The sequence below is a fragment of the Ostrea edulis genome, chromosome 10 (assembly GCF_947568905.1).
Source record: "Ostrea edulis chromosome 10, xbOstEdul1.1, whole genome shotgun sequence".
Taxonomy (NCBI): domain Eukaryota; kingdom Metazoa; phylum Mollusca; class Bivalvia; order Ostreida; family Ostreidae; genus Ostrea; species Ostrea edulis.
In genome coordinates this window covers 23732949-23754079 of record NC_079173.1, presented here as the reverse complement: position 1 = coordinate 23754079, position 21131 = coordinate 23732949, and the positions used below count along the sequence as shown (strand labels likewise).

General features: G+C 36.4%; 2 protein-coding genes across 2 annotated transcripts; both read left to right on the top strand.

Annotated features, from left to right (window-relative positions):
- Positions 1-7455: 7455 nt before the first annotated feature.
- LOC125665582 (protein LSM12-like) lies at positions 7456-20919 on the top strand. Its single transcript, XM_048898291.2, has 5 exons — positions 7456-7656; positions 9489-9622; positions 15122-15231; positions 18654-18780; positions 20157-20919. Exons 1-5 carry the CDS (start codon positions 7521-7523, stop codon positions 20232-20234), a joined length of 585 nt encoding a protein of 194 aa, XP_048754248.1. The 5' UTR covers positions 7456-7520; the 3' UTR covers positions 20235-20919.
- Positions 9829-11429, top strand: LOC125655061 (uncharacterized). Its single transcript, XM_048885214.2, has 2 exons — positions 9829-10375; positions 11060-11429. The coding sequence occupies exons 1-2, from the start codon at positions 9937-9939 to the stop codon at positions 11293-11295; spliced, it is 675 nt and encodes a 224-aa protein (XP_048741171.1). The 5' UTR covers positions 9829-9936; the 3' UTR covers positions 11296-11429.
- Positions 20920-21131: the final 212 nt, after the last annotated feature.

The following is a 21131-nucleotide window of genomic DNA, read 5'->3' as shown; positions in this document are numbered from 1 at the left end:
GGAACCTAGCACAAGGGCGTGTATAAATTTCAAATGAATGGCGATATATTTTTCCGGCAAAAGTACCGCAAAGGTAGGAACTTTTTTTAAATGAACGAACCCTGAAAATGCATACATATAATATTCCTTAGAAATTGATGGAATATAATACTTATTTTTCTCTAATTGGCTCGATGAAAGTTATACAATAAACTAATCCAGTCTGATTAAAATCAAACCTCTCACTTCGCTCGATATACGGATAGTCGCTATCCGTATATCGAGCGAAGTGAGAGGTTTGATTTTAATCAGACTGTAAACTAATCTAGAACTTCTTCTTCGTCGTCCAATAGTGCTGGCCTCCTTCAACTCATTGAATGTTCTGCCAGTTTGTGAGTGTACGCATGTGGTTAAAAACAGGGTAAAAACAGTCTATTTAGTGGTGGAAAAGATTGTTCACTTGTTGAGATTTGAACATCTCAAGTGATGCTGCTGAGGTGATATCCGGAGGCAGGTTGTTCCAGTCCCGCACCGTGTTGATGAAGAATGACCATTTCCTGCAGTCCTTCCTCGCTGATGGTAATGCGAGTGTATGGTGTTGTGAATGCCGTGATGTTCTGGTAGGCTTGCTGGAGTACTTCTGTTGGTCTATAGCTATATTTTATTGCACTTTCGATACAAAATAATCACTAAAGCACGCTTTATATCGAAAAAATAATACTAGCACGATTCAAAACACTACATTTTCATATAATTAATTTACAAGCAATAAAAATCGTGGTAAGAACCCTTTGAAATAATATTCATACTATTAAACCTCACTCATTAATATAAAAAGACAAGTTCCCGTCGCTTTCATTTACCCCATGTGATATTACTGAATTGCAATCTTCAAGATCACTCCAGAAATGTTGAGAAATACAAACTTTATTTTATATTATCACCTTGCATTACTGAAGTCCTGGTCAGCTTTACACTTATTTATATTATTTTATTTTATTGATAAGTAATTAATTATATTGGCAGCAGCGTAACCTAAAATATTGTGCTCCATGTGCTGTTAATGTAATGTATGTTTAAATGTGGAATTGTGCGAGTGTTTAATGTGTGGTGAGAGTTTGTGTTTTACTTGTAAACAGGTTTTTTTCCTTACACAATAAAAATGGAGTAAGAACTCAGACCAACAATTTCTTTTATCTTGGTTGGTCCCTGCGACATAATGTTTTTCCAATGACAGTAAATAGTATATGTTGTTGTAGCTAGCATCAGAGCTAGCACATGCCAGCTACACGTATATGAACAGATTCAGAAAATCTCCCCAAGGAAATGGGTTCCACCCTACGCATTGTATAGGAGTCTATGGAATAACATTTAGCATTTTACAACTGGAAGTGCACACAAATAGGCAATATATTTATTTCCTGTCTTGCCCAATGTGTACGTGGTGCGTTCGGGTTCTTCACACCCCTATATATGTGCGCCTGACATAGCCCCTACTAATATTAATGTCATAACTATAATTATAGTTATGTCAAACACATACCTTTAAATGTATACTCAAGTACAGAAAGAAATATTGAAATTAATGTAAGGAAAAAAAATAATTCAATAGATATTCTAAATCGTGGGGAAGGGGGTTACGTACACGTAACTGCAAGGAACAGAAGGAGGAGATCAAATGGTAAAAATAGATGGTGGGTTGATCCTCATGTGACTTATCAATATTAATGGTTAAAAGTGCAAAATCTGTATTAATCTCCATTCAATATAGTTAAATTTAATCATTAATCAAATCAAATGTGTATATTGCCACAATTTTAAAGATGTCAGACGTATAAAAAAACAACAACAACAAAAACAACAACAACAACAACAAAAAACAGAAGTATATGTGAAGATGGTTAACATCAGTAAATCACACATTTTCGTTATACAGAATAATTAAAATAGATAAAAACTTGTTGAAATGACAAATTTTAAATGTCAACAGTTTAAAAAAAATGTCGATTCATAAATATGTATAAATTAATTGTGGATATTAGGGAAATCATGTATAATAGACATACAGTAGAAGAAATACCAGCATAGGAGTTATTGCCCTTGATAACATTTTTTTAATTACATGTACAAAGAATTGATTATCAATTGAAAATATAAACTTTTTCAAAATCAATAGTTTACCAGATTTTTTATTTTATGCAGTGAATAAAATTCCTCTGAAAGATAAATTTCTATCATGTGCAAAGGTTAATTTGATAAAGATTTTTGCAAAAATCTATGACATCACACGAGGATCGATTAACCTTAAGCGATACTTTGAGAGTTACGACGTAGTTTAAGTAAGTACTACGCAAGAAAGTACTAAATTCCGACCGTGTCACGAAAAATGCGTAGAGCCGACGTAGATATCACAACGTAACTTTACCGGAGGTTGTGTTTATATCATGTAAATACTTAGAAATGACGTAGACGTGATATACGTGACTGTGACGAAAGAGAGAAGAACTCTTCATCAAAGGAGGAGATGGTAAAGTAGGAAAAAACCATTAACCATCCCCCTCCCCTCCCCTCCCCCAAAAGAAAAACAATGACTGTTAGAATAATGTCTGTCCCTTGTATTTATGCTATGAAAAGTACATATAACTTTGCATTTATAAACTTCATATGTATTAAACACTTACAGCAGCATTGCATCACTGCGTATCACTGTTGTGTGGATTTCCATTTATTCTGCATCGTTGTATATACAATACAACGCATAAATTGCCAAGATCAAACCAAGTGCAATGTACGTGCATGTTATATAGATTATAGACGATCGACCTCGAATTGTTTGCGATAATATCATATTTGAAAAATAATGCAAAAATATTCAATAAATATTAAATTAGTGACATGAGCGTGTCCACAAATTCGCCATCCCCCTGAACATTCCCTGCCCTCCTGTCGTTCAGCTCCAAACCAGTCCACTCCCGGATATTGTCTTTCAATCTTTTCCTCTGTCTGCCCTTCCTTCTCCCTCCCAGTACAGTACCCTGAAGGACTGTCTTGGCAAGTCTTGGGGATCTTGTGACATACCCACACTACTTCAATTTACGCCATTTTACAGTGGACAAGAGTTTTTCGTAGGGCCCGATGACATTTCGAATCCTGCTTCGCACTTCCTCGTTGGTGATGAGGTCTTTGTATGAGATGCGGATCAGTCGTCTAAAACTTCTCGTCTCCATGGTCTGTATCTTTCTCTCTATCTCTGCTATTTTGTTTTGTAGTTCGTCCTTCGATGTCGAAGATGATCATTATTTCATCTCTGCTAATTAATTATGTGTTTCGTGTTGTGGGTTTGAGGATGGCTGACAAGTCCAATCCTCGCATGGATCGTCCTTCCACATTCCGGACAAGACGGTCCGGATGGAGTTGCTGTCGACGATTTTCTCTCCTTTCGCATTGGCCTCTTCTTTTTCGCCAGACAGATACGATTCTCCTCGTGTATATTTGATCCCATCTTCACACTAGAGCGCCAGCCACTTCGTTCAAGAGCTAGATCTTCCCATGTGTCAGGTTCGATGTGGAACAGCTTGGTGCATGGATCTATAAGTGTGTCAGTCATAATTCTTTCCAGGAATATCTTAAGAAGGTGGGTGAGAGCAGACAACCCTGTCTTATTCCTACTTACATAGTTCTAAACCAGTCTCCTTTTCCGTTGAAGCAAACTGCACTGATGTCATATATACATGTATTATGAATCACATTTACTAGGTTGACATTGGTATTATATACAGCCTCATGGTGGTCCAGGGTGCTGCATACTGTACCCTGTAGAACGCCCTCTTGAAGTCAAGGAATACCTTGTAGAGGTCTTGTTGATGATGGGGGTACCTATGTATCTTTCGCAAAGTATCCTGAGGTTGAGGATCTGTTTTGTGGTGTTTTGCTTGTTCCTCAGCGATGATGTTTTCTGCTTCTGACGATTTAGAGTGATCTTTAGCATTGCTTTGCTTGGGTGGCTAACGAGGCTGATGGTGCGGTAGTTCTGGCATTGCTGTAAATTGCCTTTCTTGGGGGAGGATGATGACTATAGACTGCGTCCATGGTGTTGGACATTCCTTTGCCAGATCTTGATGCAGATTATTAGTAGAGCGTTGAACATGGCTTCTCCCCCTGCCCATACTAATTCTTCTGGAATATCATCTACTCCTGCTGACTTCCTTCTTTTCAGCGATTTCACTGCTGCTTCCACTTCTTCGTGGTGGATGGATGGTTAGCATTGTTAGTGGCAGGGGGGGGGGGCATCTTTTGGGTCTACTTTGTACAGCTATGAGCAGTATTATGTCCACCTCTTCAGGGTGTTCTAATTTTCTGTTAAGCATGTTCTACCTTTTTAGTTCAACTGAGCCTCCTAATTTAGAGTATATTCAAATTTGTTCAGATCATGACCCCCGAGGGTAAGGGGGGGGGGTGTGAAATAAGGGAGTCAACGTTTTATATACTGATATATAGGAAAAATATTCGTCTCCAGAACCACTAGGCCAATTTCAATCAAACTTGGAACAAATCATCCTTAAATGAAGGGGATTCAAGTTTGTTCAAATAAAGGGCCATGCTCCATTAAAGGGGGAGATCATAACAAAAATGCAAAAAATATGGTGGGGTCATTTAAAAACCATCTTCTCAAGAACCACTGGGTCAGAAGAGCTGAAATTTACATGAAAGCTTCCTGACAACTTGGAGGTTCACTTTTGTAAAATTCAGGACCTCCGGGGTTAAGAAGTGGTCACAAAAGGGAATCAAAGTTTTACATGCGAATGTATAGAGAACCAAACTTGGCACAAAACATCCTTAAAGGCCACATCCGTCTACGAGGGCATGTGATAATTGATGAATTTGTAGTCATGTTTAATAACTAAGTTTGATAATTAATGATTTTTTTTGTCGTTACTTTTGAAAAGTTTTTTTTCTGAACCATGCTGCTTGTATATAATGATAGTTTTGCTCCAATCTAATTAAAATCAGATCCTTAGAAGATACGCCCACAATCGCTTCTTACGCAGAATATACGGTGCGGATCGATAAGAAATCTGATGTTAATTAGATTAGTTTTGCTCAAGCTTATTTCTGGCTAGGAACTGCTGCTCAGGTGAGCGATGTGGCCCATGGGCCTCTTGTTGTTGTATGTTTGTGGTTCTCTCTTGCTTTTTGCGCCGATCACATATTTAATCATCTGATGCGCCTGTCTGCTGTTAGTTTTCATCAGGCAGTCGTCGATGTTCCGACACTGCTCTTCGATCCAATTTTCCGTTGCCTCGATTTCTTGATTATAACTGCTATGTACTGCGCTGTTCCATCTTTATTGATCGTTTCGTTCTTGAACTCTACCTCTCCGTTTGTCGCACAGATCAAGGATGTCAGCTGTGACCCAAAGCTTCTTAACTGGGCGGTATTTGACAAGGGTCCTTTTTTTTTTTTTTTGGCTATGTCAGTCATTGCTGTGTTGACCAACACGGTCAAAATATCCTTGTCCACGTCGGAGTGTAAGATGAACAGCCCTGCAGGTTTACCTCCTATCTTTAGTTGGAAGATCTCCACAACCCCATGTCCTTCAGCTTTTCAAGGTCAAATCTGATCCTTACATATATGGCCTTGTTTTTTCACCCTCTTCAAACGAAAAGTGAAGGTAACGAAGAGTGATCCATCTCATAACTCCTATAAGCAATAGAAAATAGAGAGTTGGGCAAACACGGACCCCTGGACACACCAGAGGTGGGATAAGGTATCTAGGAGGAGTAAGCATTCCCTGTCGACCGGTCACACCCGCTGTGAACCCTATATCTTTATCAAATGTAGCGTGAAGGTCATCATGACCAGCTCATGGTCGCTTCCAATCTCGATTCCCGGGAAGCTTCGACTCTTGGCAATGTTCATTTCATGCATGTGTCATGTGGCTTTCCTGGAGGTCAGATGTGCTTGCCACCATCAGGTCGTTGTAGCTGGCAAATTCTAGGAGACGTCTGCCTCTATCATTTGATTTGTTGTTGCCACTTTCCAGTTTTCTTGGCATTCCAATCCCTTTGTATCACAATGATGCCCTTCTTGGATATATATATATAATGCAGGCCATGATCGAAGTAAAATAAAAATCTTGATATTCAACGGCTCTTAAAAATCTAAGTATGGACTTGAAAAAGTTCAAAAAGTAAAAAATTAGTATTGATCGATAGATTTTCACTGAATATAATTTTCACCTTCAGTCTAATTAAAATCAGATCTTTTCTAACCGTTGCACTGGAGAGGTTTTCACTCTGTTTATGGCTTTAATAAAAAAAAAAAACCAAAAAACAAAAACAAAAAAAAAAAAACAAAAAAAAAAAAACAACCAAAAAAAACAAAACAACGACAACAACAACAACCAAAAAACCATGCAGTGTTTTTCGTGAATTATAAAATCTTTTTATTTAAGGAGGTATGCTACACCAGAGAAATTTGATGTAGATGAAAAGTGGAGGATATGTACAACAATATTTTGAAGTTGAAAATTTTCAAATTTACTTTATTTAGTCAAAAAAAATACAGTTTTAGTAGAAGGTAATCTGAAAAAAATTTAAAACCCCTGCTGGACTCGAACCTGCGACCTACAGTTCAGCAGTCGGTATTCAAACCCACTGAGCTACTCGGCTAGGTATTTAAATGGAAAAGGAAAAGACAAATATTGCTGATATCGATTTTTTCATCCATGTTTTTAAAGGAAGTCAGCCATTATGACGATGTAGAGTACTACCTTAAAAATGATGGCAGGAAAATTACCTGGCATACAGGTAAACATAAAAGGAGTGTGCACTGTAAGCTTGATTTGTAACAAAATATGAATTTTGTATTTGTTTCACTGTATCATAAGGTCCTGTTGAAACACATGCATGGCACCCCCCTCCCCCCAAGAAATAAATAAAATAAAACCAACTATCGATTAATGATGAAATTCATGAATATAGTCATCTTCGCAAGCCAAGTGTCCGATTCGCTTACTCTCATCTTGATAGTTGATGTATCATGATTAATTATTTGATTGACAATACCAAGCTTTTTTGTTCAAAAGGAAATGTTTCCTTCTCCCCCCTTTGCACAATTTAGGCCTAATGTTTTATGCGCTATATATTGGATTCATATTTGCTTCAATGCAGAGTAAAATACTATTTGATGTTATTGATTTATCTAACACGTACCATGATACTCAATTGCAACCTCAAGTCTTTCCGTCAAGTTCGGAAAAAACAAGTTTTCTGCTGGCTGGAAATGCTCTAACTAGATAAACTCTTTGATCCGCCCATGAAACATGTCAGCACAAAATATGACGCCATATTTTTCTAATTTATTTATTCATTTATTTTTTAGATATCTTAAATCTATGATTTAATTAAACTCACACCAATCGAAATAAATTTGAATAATAAATTTTAGTTTTATAATTTTGATTTAGATTATTTTTTTTTTACGCATTGTACATCGTCTGAATATTTGGTGCGGAACCGGCGTTGAAAGAGAGAAAAAAAATGAAGATAGACATGGCTGCCCAAGATGGGGAATATTTTAATATCGGAAGTATTGTCTCATGTACGACGTGTTACAACCAGAAAATCCAGGGCGAAGTTTTAGCTTTCGATGAAGGAACAAAAATGCTTGCGATCAGTATCCTTTTTAAGTCACCACATTCAGTAGTGGATGCATATTGCGCTTTGTTTACACGAAACGTCAAGTTGAAGAATGGCCTCAAAAAATGGACATTGTAAGTATCTGATAATTTAATGTTTCATCTCACTGGAAGCATGGTCATCAACCAGATGTGAATAACAGATGACAAGAAATCAACTGCAACAGATTTTAGGATGAAGTGACACATATTGGATTTCGTGGGTAAACATGCTAATCGTAGAAGCCCACTCCGCGTCAGTTAGTGCTATTACGTAATCACATGACAAGGATATTTTAGTTTGATTTAAATTGTCTTCAGATATACTAGTACAAGATGTTGATTAAATGCAATCTTTGTTACCTGTAACTACATTTGCTACAAATTAACTTTTTCTTTCAAAAATGTTGAAAACAAAACTAAATTTTATGTTTTTACACATAATAATGGAATGTAAGCTGTTCCCATGGTTTGTTATTAAGACCGATAGAGTGGGGAAAATTTATATTTGTGAGGGATAATATATTTCAACTTTTGAAGTTTGAATGTCTTAGAAAATATAGCAGTCCCTTGTTTTTTAGGAATTTTATATTTGTACTTTTTAACAACCAAATTAGACCTCAAAAAATGTATATCAACTTGTATCATCCCATACATCCATTTTTATTGGTTTGCACCAAGTGCCCTTAAGGATGTACTCTACATCGTCATAATGGCTGACTTCCTTTTAAAACATGGATGAAAATATGAATATTAGCAATATTTATCTATTCATTTAAATTGTTATCACATAGCTGAGTAGCACAGTAGGTTATCACGTTGACTTCTGAATTGTAGATCACGGGTTCGAGTCCAGCAGGGGTTTTAAAAAATTTTTCAGATTGCTTTCTACCATTGAAAACTGTATTTTTTGACTAAATAAAGTAAATTTTAAAGTTTTCAATTTCAAAATATTGTTCTTCATATCCTCCACTTTTCATCCATATCAAATTTCTCTGATGTAGCTTACCTCCTTAAGCAGAACGTCAGGCGACTCAGTTCAATGACATTCAACCCACTTAATTATTTGTAGGATGATTCAGCCCATTGTTGAACATTTTTGTTTGAACTGTATACTGCAGAAACCGCTGCGGTGGCCGAGAGGTTAGAGCGTTCGTCCCGCATGCGGTAGGCTGGGGTTCGAATCCTGGCCACGACAGACATAAGTCGTTAAAATAGGTAGTGACAGTTCCATCGCCAAGCACTCGGCATCAGGTGTGAATGTCACCGGTCCTTGGAGATGACCTTAAAAATAGACAACCCGTGTCACAGTAGGTGTGGTACGCTAAAGAACCCTCACTGCTCAATGGCCATAAGCGCGGAGCATAGGCCTAAATTTTGCAGCCCTTCACTGGCAGTGGTGACATCTCCATATGAGTGAAATATTCTCAAGAGGGACTTTAAACAATAAACAACCAATGAAGCATTCAGGCAAGCTCAGAATATTGCTCAGGTGATCCTTCTCTGTCTTCAAGGTTATTGCATATGTATTTCCACTGGAACACGTCTGATGTTGGGCGTCTGTAAGTGTTCATGCTACTGACGACAAAGAGTCTCCATTTTCCCTTGTGTTAGTTGTCAGAGCTCATAGTGAACTGTGGTGTGCTTATTTCCATTGCATCATTTCACCATTTTATGTATTATTGCTAATACATGTAAGTAATGCACATTGCATATTTCCTTTGTTTTATTTAATGAATGATTATTCAAGGTATTATGTAGATGAAGATTTGAAGAGTACTGAAATAAAATGGACTTGATAATGTACACAGTAAAACCTTAACTCTCTAAGAATCCCCAGCAGCCAGTGGAAAGCGAGATGTCTACGATGTAAGGATGATCAATTTATCCTTTGTAAGCCACATCAAAGTGACAAAAGAATGTAACGACCCCCCACCCCCACTCACCAGCATCAGTATACAAAAGGTATGTGACAAAAGAATGTAATGGCCCCCCACCAGCATCAGTATACAAAAGGTATGTGACAAAAGAATGTAATGAACCCCCACTCACCAGCATCAGTATACAGAAAATGCATAGGGCCAAAAATAAAAATATGTTTGTTTCCCCTCGCCCCGACCGGGTCAAAAAAAAGGGCCCGGGTCAAAAGTTTTTTTGCCAAAAAATTGCGATGTTTTGTTTTTTTATTTCCGTAAAAAAATCGTGTCCGCTCCGTGTCGGTTCTAGACGTTACTTCTGCTTTTTTCGGAAGTTACCGGGATTTATCGATACTTGAAAAAATGGGTGACAGAATAGCGTTGTCGTCTACTGTAAAGATAAAATACAAACACACATCTAAAGTTGTGCCCATAATAGTCAACAGACTCTACAGTTTCTCCAAACACTGTACATGGAATGAGGTTTTGAATGATTTGACAGCGGACGGCGACCATAACATAGACAAGTTGGACGAAGTAACTGTCACCATGTCGGACAAACTTGCCAACGGTGTAACTTTTGAGCCAGATTTTGAAGAACAGATACAAGTGGTTCACAACTTTGATAAAAAATTGAAATATGTACAATTTGACGTGATAAGAGACTTAGAACCAAATAACAATGTACCAAAAGGTCAAAATCCTCCTACATGTCCTACAGCTTTCGATGTTTTGATGAGAAAGTCCAGCACACTGACAAAGCTCCCTCAAAAGATTGATGAAGCCTCTCCCAGATTTACAGGTAATTTATATGCATTATTATATTTCTATCAAGTAGGTTTGAGATGGTGTATGGCTCATGTCTTAAAGTTATAAATGAGTCTGTCCCACACCATTTCATTTCTTTCTTCAATGTTCCCAAACTTTTGGTCTGGGGAAATTTATGGTAGGGGGTGTAAAAACGGTAAATTCCTAGGGGAAGTGCTGCCCAAATTTTTTTCATTTGTTTATCATCATGATGATCAATATCATAAACAATGGATACATGAACTAAGATGAATATTCACTGTTCAAATCTTTTTAATCAAATGACAAAATGTCAGAAGAACAGAAATTGGATTTGTGTGTTTGTCCACATTCAATCTGTATCCTTGCATTGTTCAAAAATTTAAATGCTTTTTGTAGGCCTTATATACATGTGCAGGATAAAACATGTTTGCATCTACCATGCATATTCCCCTTTTTCACTCTCCAAAAGGACATTCAGTATTAAATGCACAATCTGTGGAAATTATGTTTTTGGCAGCCTTTATATTTACAGTCATTGAATGATAACATCTTTATAATATTTGTATCATTGAAGTAATGGAAGTAGGGATGAATCTTTGAATTTAACCTTGGGTAATCTGAAAAAGAAAATAAAGAGCACAAAAACATTAAAATCAATTTTTTTCTCTGACAAGTGTTTTTTTTTTGTCACTTTCAGGGGATGTTCTACATGGAAACGTTTTCACAAGACTCCAGCTTGCATGTACCAGTCACATTGAATTTGCATACTACAGCTCGGATGTTGGCCGCAAAGACATATGTGCATATTGTGTTGCAACAGAGATCCAAAAGGACAAGGACTTGTGCAAAAACTTTAAAGTTGTGCTGCCAGTTTGTGACTTGTGTCGTTCAAAAAAATTGGAAGTCCCAAAGAGAAATCCAATTAAGAAATAGTTAATTCTAGTCTGACAATCAGTTAATTCTAGTCTGATATTCATCCTCTCTAAGTCATTCTTTTTAACATGTTGTTTATGATTTTTGTTTCTACTTGTTTCTAGTCAAGAATAAATGTTTTTTGTTTATTTTCATTTATTTCTTTAAATGTTTTTTAAAGAAATGTCGGAGTAAAGAAAACAGAAATTACACATCCAGAGCATTCATATTAGCATACAGATTCAACGCCAGCAAGCCATTCCAGGATTTTAATACATAAAACATTGAAGCTCAACCAATCCTCAACATAGAAGTATAAATGTTCTCTTCTCCAGATGTTAAGCATTGAAGACAATCAGTGCCCTGTTTGACAGATCTGCTTTTTTTCCGACAATACATATAAAATTATATGAATTTAAAAAAAAAAAAATATCACCTGCCTACCTGGTCAGTTTCAAAAACTAGACCCGGGGGAGGGGAAACAAACATTCTTTTAATTGTGGCCTAATCCAGTTAAAGACTCTAGTAAGGTTTTCTGATTCACCTGGGATTGTCTTCCAGATTGTAGAAAATATAAAAATAAAAATATGAATCCTCTTTTAAATCACCTTTGTTTTTGGTAATTAAGTACAGTTTTATTTACACCCCCTGCCTATAGTATCTTATCAGTACACAGGATCATACCAATGTACTGATATGATACATACTATGTGCAGGGGGTGTAATGTAAACAATGTATTAAATACCAAAACATGTCGGCATCTTTATCAGAACGACTTCAAATGTGATTTCTCTTTTGGTGTAGTATATGTAGGTAAGAAATGTGACTAACTAGTCTGATTTACCAGATGCTACAGCAGACCAGTACATGGATATGTCTGGCATTGTCTGGGCCCGACAATCAGAAGTTTGTCTCATTTCAAAATGCATGTAATGGTATTTAGGATTAACAATGTTGATTGACCTGTTGCCTGGATATTATGATAAATTTCTTAATTTCATTAGAAAAAGAAACATTGAAATTGTTTTCACGATTTCAAAGTCATCGTCAGAACCCACGAGTTTTCTTTCTGTTACACTGCATTCTGAGAGAAGACCCATGATGGGTGCTGATGTTTCAAAGGATTCAATCCCAATATTCAATGTTATTACCAGTATTCTCTAATTCATTTTACCAATATTTTTTGTAACTGCAGCTAATGGAATAAAGAATGATTCCGTTAAAGGTGAACATTGATACCTTTTCAGTAGAGGTTGTAATTTTAAATTGAAAGATATGCAGTTCCAAAATATAATTAAATCACTAGCACTTTCTGGATTTTAACATCCATCCTCAGGTGAATATTTTTGTATTCACCTGAGGATGGATGTTAAAATCCAGAAAGCGCTAGTGATTTAAATATATTTTGGAACTGGTTTTCAATATTTGTATTCACCTGAGGATGGATGTTAAAATCCAGAAAGTGCTAGTGATTTAAATATATTTTGGAACTGCATATTTTCCTGGTTTTTTATTGAATTGTTTTGACTGTGTGATATCAACTCTTTCTATTTGGATTATAGAATATATATATATGTTATAGAAAGTTATTTCATGTAACTCTTTTACATTTGAATTTTTTCCCCGTTTATAATTGATGCTGTAATATCAGTCATAAATGAAAGTAGACATCACTGCAAAATGAGGCTTTTTCCAGGTCACTGCCTTCTATGAATAAATTATATGCATATTAGACAGGCTTATATCCCTGTAGTGTTTGCAGTACTGTGTATAATGAATAAATTATACACAATGAACAGGCCAAACTTAATAAAATGTAATAAAAAAACAACCTAGAAATTTAATAAAAATAAAATGTTAATCAAATCAATCAGAGGCCTTCCTGTATTTAAAATATGCAATAGGAATTTATCAAGGTCACAGAAAAGTTAGGTGTGTACTATCTGCAGAAACAAATCCAAAGTGTCATATAAAATCCATACACAAGTTGTGCTGATCTGAAATTCCTCAAGTTCAGTTAAATCAGATGTTGGCTTCCGATTTATCCTCCTAACACTCCATCTCAAATATTTACATTTAGATATTCACTCTGTCACAGTCTTCCATGTCAAAGCTCCACAAAAATGATGACTGCAGAAATCCTCACGAAATTCTCTTTCCACAACTGCACAATAACATCAACCCCAATATTTGATTTGAGTCTGAATTCATTCGCTGCATGCAATGGGAGAAAATTGATACTCTCATTTTCTAATTACTAGTAGTTTCAAAAACATTGAAGCTTTAATCGTTAAATACGATTGTTAATTACTTGTTATATAAACTTAACCCATATTGATGATTAATTGCTACTTAACTTATTGATGATAGTCATCATTGAATTTGAACCTACTTTGAAGAGGTATTTAGTTATTCATTTCTGGGCCATCCACTTTTAGTATGTTGTACAACATGTGGTTAGAATCTTAATTTAAATGCATACAGAAGAAATAAACAATCTTAAAAACTTCATTGGGATATGAATTGGGGCAATACATGATCAATTTTACTGAGATCATGTGACTTCCCCTCTCATGTTCCAGTAAAGATTTAAAATGTTTATTTAATTCTTAATGGAAGGGGGGTGGGAAATTATTAAAAGTAAATGTCAAGACTGTTCTTTCCAATACAAAACTACTACACTGTAACCAATTATTAAAAGAATAATTTAAAAAAGTTTGTAGGAAAAGAACTCACCAAGACTAAAAATTTAATATATGCTAGAGAGAACTATGCAAGTTGTAGGGAAAACATTTTTACCTAGGTACATGAAAATTCTTATTCACTGACATGTATAGCTGAAGCACAGGTATTCGACGTTATAAATATCTGTAATAGAATTGTCTTTGTAAACAAACTATTGTTTATAAGGAAGATATTTATTTTTATACCCCCCGCAACAAGTTGTGGGGGGGGGGGGGGGGGGGGGGGGGGGTATACTGGAATCGGGTTGTCTGTCTGTCCGTCCGTCCGTCTGTAGACGCAATGGTTTCTGGGCTCTAAAGCATTATCCTTTCCACCTACAGTCACCATATCATATATATGGACTACCCATGGGATGAAGATGTTCCCTATCGATTTTGGGGTCAAAAGGTTAAAGGTCAAGCGCACTGGACATTGAAGTAGCAATATGGTTTCCGGGCTCTAAAGCGTTATCCTTTCCACCTACAGTCACCATATCATACATATGGACTACCCATGGGATGAAGATGTTCCCTATCGATTTTGGGGTCAAAAGGTCAAAGGTCAAGCACACTGGACATTGAAGTAGCAATATGGTTTCCGGGCTCTAAAGCGTTATCCTTTCCACCTACAGTCACCATATCATACATATGGACTACCCATGGGATGAAGATGTTCCCTATCGATTTTGGGGTCAAAAGGTCAAAGGTCAAGCACACTGGACATTGAAGTAGCAATATGGTTTCCGGGCTCTAAAGCGTTATCCTTTCCACCTACAGTCACCATATCATACATATGGACTACCCATGGGATGAAGATGTTCCCTATCGATTTTGGGGTCAAAAGGTCAAAGGTCATGCGCACTGGACATCGAAGTAGCAATATGGTTCGGTTTGTCATGCCATTTGTTTTCTACACTCAGAAAAGAGGTAGTTTATACCTATTACCAACACCCTTTGGGAGATTGGGGTAAGCGGGGGGTATTCTTAGTGAGCATTGCTCACAGTACCTCTTGTTATTATAGATATTTAAAATGTAGAGTGTCTGTGAGTTAAATTTACTTGTATCTGTGGGGTAGGATATACATGTACATGTATACTAAATAAAATACCAATCTATTTATAGATACAGAGTAGGCTACGACAGAATTTGGAAGAGAAGAAAAGGCAGGTGAATTACATAGGCATTGGTGTATCCCCGGAAGGGCAGCGGGCATTCAACTCCATCGTCAAAACGTACGTAACAAATTTAATGTGTGTAACAATTCCAAAATGTGTGTAACAACTCCAAAATGTATGTAAACAAATTTAATGTGTGTAACAACTCCAGAATGTACCTAACAAATTCAATGTGTTTAACAACTCCAGAACGTGTGTAACAACTCCAAAATGTGTGTAACCTCTCCAAAATGTGTGTAACAACTCCAAAATGTGTGTAACCTCTCCAAAATGTGTGTAACAATTCCAAAATGTGTGTAACCCCCCCAAAATGTGTGTAACCTCTCCAAAATGTGTGTAACAACTCCAAAATGTCTGTAACAACTCCAAAATTGTGTATCAACTCCAAAACGTAGGTAATAACTCCAAAATTTTAATTTCATTTGGCCTCGCATATGATGATGGAGTGCTGCATGTTGAGTTATAAGGGGAGTCAGTTGAATAAGACCGTTCAATAGTGGGTCTAGAGCTAAATTTGTGCCATTTTAATGGGATGCTATCCCATGTCATCATTTGGAAGGGGAAAAGTACCATTAAAGAACACACCTACACCCCCACTGCTAATTATACCCCCCGAACGAAGTTCAGGGGGTATATAGGAATCAGTCTGTCTGTCCGTCTGTCTATCTGTGCAGATTTGTGTCCGGGCCATAACTTCTTTCACTTTCTTCTTTGACTTAGGCATACCATATTTGGCACACCTGTGAATCACCATGAGACGATGTGTTGAGTACTTTCATGACCTCTATATGACCTTGACCTCAAGGTCAAAATTAAAGGTTTTATACAGTGGATTTGTGTCCGGGCCATAACTTCTTTGTTCTTTGACATAGACATACCATATTTGACACACGAGTGTATCACCATGAGACGATATGTCATGTACCTTCATGACCTCCATATGACCTTGACCTCAAGGTCAAAATTAAAGGTTTTTACAATGGATTCGTGTCAGGGCCATGACTTCTTTGTTGTTTGACATAGGCATACCATATTTGACACATGAGTGTATCACCATGAGATGATGTATCAGGTACCTTCATGACCTCTATATGACCTTGAACTTGAGGTCAAAATTGATTTTAGGGTTTTGACATAATCATACCATAAGACATGGGTGTATCACCATGAGACTATGTGTCATGTACTTTCATGACCTCTTTATGACCTTGACCTTTGATCTCAAGGTCAAAATTATTGGTTTATGCCATGGATTTGTGTTCGGACTATATCTTCCATTTTCTTCTACAAAGGCATACCATATTTTGACACTCAGGAAAGAGGTAATTTATACCTATTGCCAACACCCTTTGGGAGATTGGGGTAAGCGGGGGGTATTCTTAGTGAGCATTGCTCACAGTACCTCTTGTTATTACAGATTTGATTAAAGGATGCATTTGATACAGTATTAATGTATGCCCTATCTAAATTTAAAACATTACAGCTTGAAAATGATTTGGATGAGTAATAAAACTTACTGTAATACATTAAAATATATACCTGTTGAAGAGGTGGTAATAATGGTGTTTGTGCATGATCGTTTCTATGTCATCAGGAAATAAAACATACCCCACGGTTTCTTTTAAATAAAGCCAAAAATTGATGAATATTACAGTCCCTGTAGCGTTCTACTTTACCATTTTTTCCGTGCGCTCACTGTTCACAGTTTTGCATTCACTGTTCGGTCTTTTGTCTTTGCATTGTCATTCGGAACACCAAAGTGAAAGTATTGATTTTGATAGAGAGACAAATATGAAAAAAGAACGTGTGCATACATTGTGCATTAAATAATAAATACCATGTATTATTAGTCAAAATTCAATAGTATCCCGATATGACACATCAATATTCATAACTTATCATGAAAAGGTCAAGCATTCTAAATATTATAGAAGATGAATTGAAACATGCATTTTCCCCTGCTTTTTCATGTGTACATGTACATCTGTACATAATGTGCACATGAAATTTGCATTTTGTTTGTGTATGATTGCTGCATGAATTGATGTGAAATTTGCGATCATTTCATGAGAAATATACATTCAGTACTTTTACAAAAATGTACTATGCTTTGTTTGGACTGAATATATTCAGAACTGTAGAACATGCAGTTTATCGATTCTGGTTTATTTATTATTTATCCATTGATAAGTGTATATATCTTTTTTCGTACATGATTATGAAAAAAAGTACAATCAAAGGGAAAACATCCAAAATATTCCAAATGAATAGTTTGTATTGCGTTCACCATTAACTCACTGTTCATATTGTGCTCGCATTTGCATTCTGAGTTCGCTCACTGTTTACCAACTGTTCACCAAATTGCATTACAGTAAGCATTCGCTCTTCGTTCATTCACCATTCGCTCTGCGTTGCTCTGAGTGCATTCACTGTTTGCTCTGCGTGCGCTCACCGTTCAAGTGGGAAAGAAGAACGTTTCAGGGACTGTAATCATACCTTGCCTTAGAAATGATTGAGACATTTTCAGGTGTTTCGATGGCATTGTGATTTTACACGTAGATCAGTAAATGGTGTCTGAGAGATCATATGCTGTCTTTCCCATTGAACAAAAAAAAAAAAAAAAAAAAGGGACCTGAAATAACGAATATTTTGGAATGCAGAACAGGAAAATTATTATGAATTTTTATAGCCTTTGGGGCTAGTGATACTATTAAGTATAATTACTTAGGTGACCATTAATGCCTGCTGGCCTCTTGCTATATTGCTGTATACAGGAACATTTTCAGTCGTATTTTATTCTCACCCATACCTTAAACGAACAAATAAAAAACTGCAAATTTAGATTGTGTTCATGCCTCAATTAACAAAAGTAAAAAAAATAACAAAACAAAAAACAACTGAATTTGTGTTCATTCAGAATGGCACAAAATTGTCTTTCAATCAGAAGGGAAATATCAAGAGACAAAAATATTCCTGTATGCAGAATGACATGGGCTATTAAAAAGAGGGAAGAAGCTCGGACACCACCCTGGCTAATGGGTATGGGTGATATTAGATCATAGCTCTTAAGAAAAATCTCTTGAGACATCACCCTGACTAATGAGTATGGGTGATATTAGATCATAGCTCTTAAGAAAAATCTCTTGAGACATCACCCTGACTAATGGGTATGGGTGATATTAGATCATAGCTCTTAAGAAAAATCTCTTGAGACATCACCCTGACTAATGAGTATGGGTGATATTAGATCATAGCTCTTAAGAAAAATCTCTTGAGACATCACCCTGACTAATGAGTATGGGTGATATTAGATCATAGCTGTAAGCAAAATATTCAGGAGACACCACCCTGACTAATGGGTATGGATGATATTAGATCATAGCTCTAAGAAAAATATTCGAGACACCAACCTAACTAGTAGATATAGATTATATTACATGTAGATCCTAGGATTAAGGCTAACTGTGATATTTTGACAGCTTGAATGAAGTGAAGTGGAATGGCAAAGATATAGTTGTGATGGATGAAGTCAGAATAGTTCCACCCTACGAACCAGAGAACTGTCACGGCAAGGAGGGACAACTCCTTAATCACGTCAAAAAAATAGTAAGTATCAGCTGCTGCCCAGGGCTTATAGGGGCATTAGCTGTGAAAGTGATGGCAACCATTTTTCCCCCACCAAAATTTCTCAATGGCATGGGAATATTTATTAATGACTAATAGAATAATTTCTATTGTACAAAAAGAAGAGAAACCTAATTGGACTATGTTAGATAACCACTTTTAATGTAAAGAAATATACAGTGATTCCCCGCTATATTGCCCCGTTATAATGCCACCCCCGCATATCGCCAAAAAAGTTCAAAGTCCTGTTTTCCTCGCTATGTAAAACCCCGTTATAACGCCATCCCCCGCATACCACCATCCGCCAACCTATTTACAGGTATGATTTTGTCAATTACCATTATAAACACCTCCGCTAATCATCGCCAATCAATGGCAGGACAATTTCGGTGAGCAGACCTAGGCAATTATCCGCTATTAGTCCTCAAGGTATCAAATTTTGGAGCAGATAATAAGTTATGTAAATTATAATCAACTGAGTTCAAATATGCAGTATTGTTTTTGAAATCCGAGTATGGTGGATACACTGAAGTCTAAGCGCGCTGGACATAAAACAAAAACTGGAAATCATTAAATACCCTTACCATTATGAGACATTTACGACCACTGGACGCTGGGATTATCCAGGCATTCAAAGCACGATATAGTATATAACAATTTGTTTGATTTCTTATGACAGCTGTACACATACCCCCCCCCCCCTCCCCCGATATAATGCCATTCCCGTTATAATGCCAAAATTGCCGAGGTACAAATGTTGGCGTTAGAACGGGGGATCACTGTATAAGGAAGAATTATTGTCTTGCAAATGTTTTTGACCCGTCTGTCAGTCCCTTTCTTGTCAGCACAACTCATCTGAGACTGCTCAACAGAATTTTGTGAAACTTTTAAAGTTAATAAGGACACTGTGTAGATGTGCATATTGCCAGGAAATTCTGATTCAATAATTTTTCTGGGAGTTATGCCCCTACTGAATTTAGAATTTTGAGCCTGTCCTGTTCTTGTTAGCACAACTCCTCTGAGACTGCTCAAGAGAATTTCATGAAAATTTGTAGTTGTAAAGGACACACTGTGTAGATGTGCTTATTCTCAGGAAATTCTGATTCAATAATTTTTCTGGGAGTTATGCCCCTCTTGAACTTAGAATTTCGAGCTCATCTGTCCTGTTCTTGCAGTAAAGCATAGCATTACAATTCATTATAGGAGGCATTGTCAAGCAATGTTGGAGTGTGGGGTATTTGAGCTTGCTCACTTTTGCTTTCTTTCATTTTGTCAACTTAGATAACACAGCAATTTCTCACGACTCCTGCACAGATGAAATTTCACAGAGTTTGTAATTTTATATTTTTGTTTTTCAGTTACAGAAGCACTATACTGAGGAAACTCAGAAATCAGATCCGAGGAAGTCAGCTTCACCAGTGGCTGGTACATCGTGAACAAACGGACGTCTACAGAAGGATTCAACTGAACACAAAAGAAAAAAAGAACTTTCAGTTTCAAAACATTTTAAGGAGGAAGATGATTGTATAAAATTGAGATGTTTACATCAAAACATTAAGTTTTTAAGGAAGAAGATGTTTGTATAAAATTCAGATATTTACATGAACTGCATTTTAAATCAAATATTAAGTTAGAGACATTTAGTGTGGCCATTTTGATTTACCGATGAATGGTAGACGGAAAACTCGTTTTTATTAAATGGTTAGACTTTGTGAAGAAAACTACAATTTCAGTGATGTGTTATGGTTAGGTTGCTGACTGCAGGCTGGTGTTATGAACTCAAAGTTAGATCTTTTGAGCTGTACTCAATCTTTTTAGAAGACCCTGTGAAATCTAACAATGACTTTACTTGCTGTTTTAATCATTCAGATTTTAATCATGTTACAATTCTGAAAACTGGGTTTTTAAAACAAAAATATGTGACAATGCTATGCAGCTCCAGATCTGATAAGTGATTTTTTAATTTAGGATTTTTTTTTTCCAATGCATCATATTTATTAAAAGGGATCTGGATTGCGGATGTCCATGTATGATGGGGAACATTATAATGGGGATTCTATTTATTAAACTGAGAAACACTATAGGCGTGTTTGACTGATGATTAAAGTTATGATGATTGCAGGATTTTTTTGTCCATTCTATTTACATAAAGCACAGTTTCTACCAGTTATTAAATATGGAGGTCCCATGTCATGGCAGGCATTGGCAATATACTTGTCATGGTAGCTCAGTGGTAGAACTTTGTAACCAGGAGGTTGTGAGTTTGAGCTCTGATGACCACGTCAAACCTAAGACCTTAACATATGAAGTGATTGCTTCTCCGAACACTTGAC